At 40.7% G+C, this 9742-nt stretch overlaps 1 protein-coding gene across 1 annotated transcript in view; it reads left to right on the top strand.

Annotated features, from left to right (window-relative positions):
- Positions 1-5606: 5606 nt before the first annotated feature.
- Positions 5607-9742, top strand: part of ICOS (inducible T cell costimulator) — a 25537-nt gene continuing 21401 nt past the window's right edge. Inside the window, exon 1 of the mRNA XM_017884372.1 lies at positions 5607-5748. Within this exon, the coding sequence (XP_017739861.1) occupies positions 5691-5748 (58 nt within the window). The 5' untranslated portion in view covers positions 5607-5690. The remainder of the gene's footprint in view (positions 5749-9742) is intronic.

The following is a 9742-nucleotide window of genomic DNA, read 5'->3' as shown; positions in this document are numbered from 1 at the left end:
TGGACTTGGACTTTGGGTTAATGCCGGAATGAGCTAAGTCTTTGGGGGACTGTTGGGAAGACATGACGGTGTTTTGAAATGTGAGGACGTGAGATTTGGGAGGAGGCAGGGGCAGCTTTGGCTGTATGGTTTGGCTGTATCCCCACCCAAATCTCATCTTGAATTGTAATCCCCAGAATCCCTGTGTGTCATGGGAAGGACCTGATGGGAGGTAATTGAATCATGAGGGCGGTTTCCCCCATGTTGTTCTTATGATAGTGAGTGAGTTCTCATGAGATCTGATGGTTTTAAAAGCATCTGGCATTTCCCTTGCTGGCACTCATTCTCTCTCCTGCTGCCCTATGAAGAGGTGCCTTCTGCCATGAGGTAAGTTTTCTTAGACCTCCCCAGCCATGCGAAACTGTGAGTCAAGTAAATGTCTTATCTTTGTAAATTACCCAGTCTCAGGTATTTCTTCATAGCAGCGTGAGAACAGATGAATACAGAGCTGTAGAATGGTGATTCAGGAGCCAAAGACAGAACTAATGGAGTCTGAACTCTGCAGAGGCTGGAAGGAACGGGATCCAGAGAGGTGCCTTGCTGATGTTTTGAGGAATCATATTATCATTGGAATGAAGGCCAACATGAATAAGTTGCAGTATATTTGTTAAAAATATCAATCATATCATTTAGCGGTCACATCTCATGCTGATTTTTTTTCACCCCTCATGGAAATATATAATTAGTTTTCTGGGCTTTATGGATTAATTAATAACTTTAAATGAGAAAATATTTGGCTGTCAAAATGGAATATACTTTTGTTTTATGATTAGAGATGGGCAAGTGATCAGATGAGAGATGAATCAGGATGATGAATTATATATTTATTCAATTAATTTCAATGTGAAATACAAACACATTTTGATAATTTTCTGCTCTCACGTTATGATTCAGAGTGAAGAATTGTCATTGGTGAGAATTCCCAAGGTCATATGGTTCCTCCAAAAGTCAAGGATTCTTCAAACACTTGTTCATTCAATAAATAGTTGTGGAGCATTGCAAACAAACTTGCAAAGAAGGCATCTTTAGGCTGAGGTGGGCAGATCATGAGGTCAAGAGATCAAGACTATCCTGGCCCACATGGTGAAACCCCGTCTCTACTAAAAATACAAAAGTTAGCCAGGCGTGATGGTGCACACCTGTAGCCCCAGCTACTCAGGAGGCTGAGGCAGGAGAATCGCTTGAACCGGGGAGGCGGAGGTTGCAGTGAGCCGAGACGGTGCCACTGTACTCCAGCCTGGTGACAGAGTGAGACTCCGTCTCAAACAAACAAACAAACAAAAACAACAACAATAAAAACCCGAAGGCATCTTCAGTTCTTGTTCTGATGTTTCTCACAGTTGAGTAGAAGCTGTCAGAAAGCAAACAGGCCGTTACAGTGGTATAATTGTTAACAATTGTTACAGGTAGTTAGACAAGCATGAGCTGGGCAGGAGAGGGCAATTCCCCCACTCATAGGAATGCTGGGTGGTGGTTTGGCAATGATCACATCGCCTCTCTAAAAGTGACAGATTGGCAGCTGGTGCCAGGGAGCGGTCATTTCTTGATGGTCCACACCTATTGCACTGAAGTGTTCATTGAATGCAGGTACCAGGTAGAAGCAACTTCCTGGGCCTATGCATTAAGAGACAAAATGGCAGAGTATGACCTTTGCAGAGGCACACCACCAGAAAAGGGAAGAAAGCCTCAGGTGAGCAGGACTACAGTTTCCTAAACACACTGCACGTGCTCACCTCCTAAGGGTAAGGAGGGCACTGCACATGCGCGCAGCCCACCCTAAGGGAAGAATCCTGTGAAAGGGGCCAGCCTATAAAGTCCTCAAATCAAGGTTAAACACCGCACTTGACCTTGGGCCTCTTCCAAGCATATTCTCCTTTTTTCTCTGTTCTAAAGCTTTTTAAAATAAACTTCCATTCCTGCTCTGAAACTTGCCTCGGTCTCTTTTTCCGCCTTATGCTTCTCAGTCGAATTCTTTTTTCTGAAGAGGCAAGAAATGAGGTTCCTGTACGGATTTTCTGCCGATAACTCGGATACTTTCCACCCGTAACATAATGATTTCTAGGATGGGGGACACAGAGGAGCGTTGGGAGGATGCAGAAAAGCCACTAAATGGACACTAGTTATGGGGGTGGTTGGGAGTGAATGACATTGGTCAGGGAAGATTTCTTTGATGAATTGATGGGTATGGAAGCAAAGGCCTGAAGGATGGTGGAATATCTGCCAAAGAAGGTAGGCTAGGGTGGTGAGGAGGGGAAGTACAGACAAAATTATGGCTCCTGGTAGTCGAAGGAAGAGTTAGTTTGGGGGAATTTGGAGAGCTTCATGTCATTCAATGTGACGGAAACATTTGGTACAGAAGGAAGAAAGAATAAATGTGGCAAGAGATGAGGCTGAATTGGAGAAGGAGCTGCCCTTCATAAGGAGTCTTGAAGGGCTGTGGGCCTTATCTAAGAGAGGAAGCCAGTGGAGGATCCTGGGAGGGGTGGGGACACATATGAATTCTATTTAAATTTTACAAAGATTACTCTGGTTGTAGCATGAAGATGGACTGAAATGGGACAAGAGTGGGAACAGAAATGACAGACTTGAAGTCAGTGACCTTGGCAAGTGAGGAGGAAAAAATACTTGAGAGACAGTTAAGAAGTAGAGTAATTGGGGTTTATTGGTGAATCAGCAGGAAAAAGGAGAAGTCTGGTTGGTGGTACCACCCAACAATATAGCAAGGTAGGAGGAGAAGCAATTGTGATTACGAAGGACCTCTCACTTTTGATGCTTGTCCCTTTCAGAATGGCAAACCAAACTTAGATGAAGCACAGACATTTAGGGGGTGCTTTCTAACCCTATTGCTTGGACTCAATCATGCTGGTGTCTGAGCTTCTTTGCTCAGACAAATGTTGCTTTCGGTAAGTTTCAAGCAAAGCAAAAGAAAGACATTCACCTACAGCCGTTCAGAAGAGCAAGCATGCTGCGTGATGAACTCTGGTGCCCAGGAGGCAAGAAATAAAAAACACTTTTAATGTAACCAACTTTCCATGCCCCACCCTCACCCCAGGCATCTGCATACACAAATCAAAACCCTCTTAAGTCATGGAATGAAAAAAATTTTAAAAGCAAACAAAAAGCACTTCCTGTGAGGTGAATGGAAATTTTTGCCTGGTTAATTTTCCAGGCACGTGAAAGCAGTTCTGAATATTTAAAACTACAAGTACTTGTATTCTTAACCAAGATTTTTGAGAAGGCGAGGCATGGGAAGGATCATTGAAACAGGACTTTGACATAAAACATCGTTTACATAGAAGCGAGCTCTGCTCCACTGTGGGATCAGTTTACCACCCAGTGTCTGACAAACTGAGAAGCGAGAGGGTTGGGAAAAAGCAAACAGATTCATATCATACAAAACCGCACATATCCAGTTGAACTAAAGCTGAATTTAACCATAACTTGTGCGACTTTTCTCCCCTTGAGGTAGAAACGTTATACCTCCAATTGACCAGGACATCTTTTTTTTGCATTCAAATTATCTCGAAATTTCCTTTAGGACCTAAGCATCCTTCCACCGTGAAAATAGGAGACCAAAAAAAGTAATGCTTGCAGTAATTTCTAGCCAAATAAATGAGGATAAGCATGTGAGTGTGGTGGGGTAGTTAAGAGTTTGGAATCCAGAGTTTCACCGTCTGGATTTGAACAGGCTCCGTTGCTCATCAGCTCTGTGACCCCGGGCAAATGACTGAATCTTTCTAACTCTCAGTTTCCTCATCTATGAAATGAAAGTAATAGCAGACTCTCCCTCATTGAGTTGTTTGAGAACAGAATCAGACAATGCACGTGGAGCCCGGTGTCTGGCACACACTATGTCCTCACTGCACGTTTATTATTAGGTTCCTGCCTTGTATTTTTCTCTGTGCAACCGTGAGCTCTAGAACTTATGACAGCTTTGCTCAAGTGAAGTTTAAGCTCCCCATACTCAGTTCCAGAGCTAGGCCTCAACTAGGTTGGAAGAAGTCAATTGTTCTCCACTGCCTGCCTGTGTGCTGGAAAAGGGCTCCAGTACAGTGCCGGTGGGGCTGGAAGCCTCTCCTCATGATGCCACGGGGAGTTCAGTGAAAAGGGAGGAGATTGGGGTAGCAAGGTCCCAGGGGTCCTGGCAGCCCAGGCTTTACTGCTCAGGCTAGCTCAGTCCCTCAAACAGCTTCCTTCACACCAACTGCTGAGACCCAGGAGCCCTATAGAAGGTAGCTAGGGGAAACTTCAGCAGCAAGGGGGATCCCGGCAGGATCAGCCTCCTCCTTACCTTGCAGACCCCTTGGCTGTGGTCTGGCATTCCTAGTGCCAAACCTGGAATCTGTTTCACAGCCTGGACCTTTTGGACTCACACCTTGTTTTCCCTGGCCAGCTGATTTGAGCTTCTCATCTAAATGTCATCTCTCCAGGCTAAGGGAAGTCCAGTCTGGATCTAGCATCCTGGAAGCCCATTCAGATCTCCGGATGGAGGGATCAGCATGCCGTGGTATGGATGGTTCTACCTGCTTTGGTTAAGGGCCAGACTCTCCAAATCCTAGCACTGACACTTACTGTATGACTTGGGCCAGGTTCTTTTCCTCTCTGTGCCTCAGTTTTCCTCATCTGTAAAATGGGAGGTTAGTGGTCACCATTGGGATGATTAAGAAGATTAAATAAGTTAATATATGTATAAACTATAGTTATAATGTAAATATGTATATAAACAGTAACCATTTGCATGCATGTAAAACATAATATAAATGTAATATTAGCTGTATTCATATATAAAAATATGTATATATGAATATTTTATATATAAATATATTATTTTACATTTAATTTTTTACATTTTGCATTAAGATATATTATTTCATATAAAACATTTAAGTACATATACATATCATTATTTATGTAATTATTACTTTTGTTGTTGTTATTGTCTACTTTACCTCCCTGCAGGGATAGAGAGACCACGGCAGGCTTTTAAACGTTCTTGGTCTCACTGAGCCCTAGGTGAGGAATCCCTGGTTCCTACAGACTGCTGTAATATGAGGAGCAGGGTGTAAGTTAGTTTAAAACTGACCGCATCATTTGAAACATTGCAATCTACAATGAATGCCACATAAATATCATCTCTCAGATTCCTATGATGCTCTTCTTTCAGATCTTTTCATTTCAATTTCTATAATAATTTTGTTTGTTTCTGATCCTATTTCAAAGGCTTTCTTATCTCTGGAGCACCTAGCATAAGATAGAAATGTGTCAAAATGTATGTTTTATTCATCATATGGGTATCTGTGGGTCCTGTTATCCCCAATAACTATTGATTCAGAGAAGTATGGTGATTCTGAAAAATACAGGCATTATCTCTTTAACCTATTTTGTAGGAACCAGAATAAGGGTAATGTTTTCCTCTGTCTTCAAAATCATCAATAATCCATGCATTGTTTAACTCTCATAAGCAATAATGCCTTTCATATAGCCATTGGCATCAAAGAAGAGACACCCCCTTGATTTGATGGTAAGCGTGACACTACATAAACTCCCAGAAAACCCACTTCCTTTCCAGCAAATAGAAAACAACTGAGAGCCTGAATTCACTGTCAGCTTTGAACGCTGAACACGAGGACTGTTAACTGTTTCTGGCAAACATGAAGTCAGGCCTCTGGTATTTCTTTCTCTTCTGCTTGCACATGAAAGTTGTAACAGGTAAGTGGCCTATTGAACATTTCTTATTAAGTTATAATTCAAGGAAACATTAAGAAAAAGCAAAGGTAAAAAATTATGCACCCAAAAGAAAGTGGTTTTGGTTTTTGAAAGTAGGAATAGTTTCAGAACAGCCCGAGGATATGGCCAAGGGCACCATGTCACTCATGTCACTGTGGATGGCATTGAGTTTGCATTGCTGCCTTTGATACTGTGTCTTGAGATGAAAAAAGTGTTTCATCAGACCATTAAATTTTTAAATCACCTGCTTGGAGTTACCTGTCAGTGGATAAAGTAGCAGAGTGGCTTACTGTTCTTACAGAAAGATGAAAGGCAAAATGACTTATGTCAACAGAATGAAAATTAAATAGCTCTGGCATTTGGACTGGGAATTCTTTCAGTGCCAGAAGATAAAATGGGAATGCTTTGAAAAGAAGGATTTTGATTTTAATCTTACCTGGATGATCTGTTATCTGAAATGTCCAGGGTACCATAGAGTTTTTATTGACACTAAGTATCAGAGTTCACCCTAAAAAGCCAAGGAGGAAAGGATAATGTAAAAATACTTCCTAGGCCCTGTAGACCTTAAAAAAAAAAAAAAAGATCATTCTGGAGTCCCTGATTCTTTCTCTTGAATGGTATATAGCAGACTCTATATGGACAATTTAAATAATACTACATACAATGTAAGTTAACATACATGTTTCTGCTGCTTTTTACTGTGTATAATTTGCACTACTTTTATTTTCTCTTTCACACTGAGCCCTCTGCTTGAGGTTTAAAAATGGAAAGTGAAGTTATATTAAATAACTTAAATAATCAAATAAACTAAAAGTGAAGGCAGAACTTTTAGTAGGTATGAGCCTATCTAGGGATACATTTTCAGTGGTAAAAGTAGACTTTACTATTTTTACAAAAAATTAAAAAAAACAAAATCAAATTGATCAAATGTTTCATCTTGTGCTGGCTCAAAGTGAGTTAAGTGCTGTTAAGTAAAGAGGACTGAAGAATGTAGAATGAGCCCAAGGACAGTTTTGGGCTACTTGCTGGTTTATGCCTTTTCTAGAATCTCATGAAGTCCTTTAGCAGCATGAATGACATGAGCAGCTCTGGAATTCGTATTCATTTTTCATTCATCCATTTACTCATGTAGCATGGGGCACTGTGCCAGATGGTGTATGTACAAGGATGAGCAAAACCAGGTCAACCCCTGTTCTTCAGAAGGTAACTGCATGGTAGGGAGAGAGATATTAATCAAATAATCCCATGGATTAATGACAATTACAAGCAAAACTCAATTCTATGAGGGAATGTAACAAGGAGCTTGACTAGATTAGGTGGGTGTGGAGGTGGAGCTGAGGAGCAGGGTTCATTGAAGTGTTTCCTGTGCAAGTGGCACTTGAGTAGAGATTTCAGGGACAAGTAGGAATCAATGGGGAGAATGGTATGAAGGTAGGGAAGAACATTCCATACTGTGGAAAGAACAAGTGCAAAAGAGCTTGTGGTAGGAGGGAATGAGGTCAGGTTAGGGAACTAGAAGAAGGCAGACAGATGTGCCTGAGCAGAGAGGCTGAACTTGGTCCAAGATGACCAACTGGTCCAAGTTGGTCCAAGATGAGGCTGGAAAGGAAAGCAGAGGCCAGACCATTCAGACCATATGGTCTATGTTCAAGATTTTGGATATTCTTCCAGGAACATTTGTACCATTCACGGAAGGGTTTGTTTGTGTTGATAAAAATCATTCCAGTAGGCCAAACCAATTTGGGCAGTTCTGGTTGTGGTATTATGCTCAGGAGAATTAAAGTAGCATTGGTGTCAATTCTGTGGAAGGTGAGATCCAGCCTTAGGTAGGATTATTTCAAGTTGCCAGATTAAGCTGATGAATAATTTGTATTCTGGAATAACATTCATAGTAGATTCTAAATGAATACAGCCAATGTTCACTCTCATTATAAAGACAACCATGCGATGTGGCATCCTGTTTGACATGTGGCAAAACCGAGGCATGAGTGGCTAAATGGTAATGATAAATCTGCTAACAACGATCCTATTCAAAATATCTCCACAATGCATGTATCCAGAAACTGCCATTTAAAAGCTCTAAACAAAAAGAGCCAAACTCAAGTAAACTAAGCACTTGCTTGTCCTCTGTCATATTTTCAATCCTCTCAATTTACGTAGGCTTTCTCATGCCATGAAGATGTAGGCTTTCTTACCTTTAGTCAGTGTTTGAAGAATTTCCAACCAGGAAAGGCTAAGTGATTTGTTACACAGTAATTGGTGGCAGAACCTAAATTAGAACTCCACTGTGACTTCAACATCTACATTCTTTGTAAACTGTGTTGAAGTAGTGGAGGCGTAACATAAATCTAAAGGAACGTAAATCTCAGTGATTCTGATCACCTTTGTTATTTGGTTGTGAATTAAAGAAGGATGGGAATCTTGGTGATTTCCAGTCTTTGATGGATCTCAATGTAGAATTTAACGAAGTCTTTTTTTTTTTTTAATGAATTTGGAACAATAGGAAGCTTTTAATAGTAAAAATATCTAGGAAAACTGTGAATGTCTAACTACATTTTGGAGACCCTCTTTGTAGACTTTATGGGCAACAGGGACCAGGTGAGTGATGGGATGAATTCTGGTTTTAGAAAGACTACTTTAAAAACAGCGTGGATAATACACCAGAGTAGGAAGGGCTGATGGCAGAGGGTGTCTAACAAACGTTCATGTCTTATGATGTGTTCTGTGAGGAAGCTGGGAAGATAGCCCTCAAGGCCACTTTGAGCCTTCCTTTGTCACTGAGGCATTCCGTTAGTGATTCCTAAATTCCACTCAGGAAAAGAGCCCCTCAGTGTCTCCGGCATCTGAGAGAAGTCTGTGAAGACGGCTGACCTTGGAGCCCCTCTTAGCCTTTCCAGGACTGAGTAAATGTCATCTCCTGGAAGCGCCCCCTTCCAGTGTTCTTGCTAGATTTAAAAGAAAATCCCAGTTGTCAATTTTTTCTTTTGATAGATGAATTCAGGCCATTCCCAGTCAGCATAAGCCTCTACTTGATTTTATTTCTATGTTTATTTACTACTTATTTTTCTTTGTTTTATCCTGTTTTTCTCTTTTATTTTTTTGGTGTGATGAAATTTCATTTGACTCTCCTCTTTGCCTCTGATTAATTTGGAAGGTCGACTACAGTTCTTAATTTACTAAGTAATTATCATGTTCAAAGAATCTTAACTGAATGTCTACTTGTTTATCGTTGCATGAAAATAATGAAAATGCCTTTGTCTGATATGCCTAGTCCCCATCCCCTGCACTGATATGAGAACTTAAGAATGTTCTTCCTTTCCCACTCTCACACTGCCCCCAGAGTGCACCCTGCTCCATATATGGGTTTTGTAGAAACAATTTAAACTTATAGTGGCAGATCATTGCTAGGTTTCCTCTTACAGTATTTCTCTTCTGTTTCAAGAATCCTTTCTTAACACTTACATCACATATGTTCAGTGACAACATCATTCTGGACATCTGCTCCTGTCTTGTGATCTGTTCTGATCTAATGATCAGAAGATTTCTCTTATTTTCCTTAAATATCCCCAACTCTCTGAATTCCAGCACAGGTAAGGGTGTCTTCCTTTTACCGTGATGGGTGACTGATATCTTTCCTGGGAATAGGAGTCCTGGGTGGCAGCCTTTCATCTTAGTGGTTGCAGATATTCCTCCACTGTCTGCTGGCTTCTAGGGTTGTGGGTGAAGAGTTTCATGGTAGTCTAATTCTCATTCCTTTGTAAGTAATTTAAAAAAAAACTCTAGAATTTCATAATCTCAAAAGCTATTTACTTCAATGTTGGAATTCAGGAATTCCACCAGGATATGTGTAACTCTCTCCCTCTGTTTCCCTCTCTGTGTTTCTATATATATACATATATATACACACACACATATATACACACACACATATATATGTATGTGTGTGTGTGTGTGTATATATATATATATATATATA

The sequence above is a fragment of the Rhinopithecus bieti genome, unplaced genomic scaffold (assembly GCF_001698545.2).
Source record: "Rhinopithecus bieti isolate Rb0 unplaced genomic scaffold, ASM169854v2 scaffold_14229, whole genome shotgun sequence".
In the NCBI taxonomy this organism is placed as follows: Eukaryota; Metazoa; Chordata; class Mammalia; order Primates; family Cercopithecidae; genus Rhinopithecus; species Rhinopithecus bieti.
This window is presented reverse-complemented; position numbering and strand designations above follow the sequence as displayed.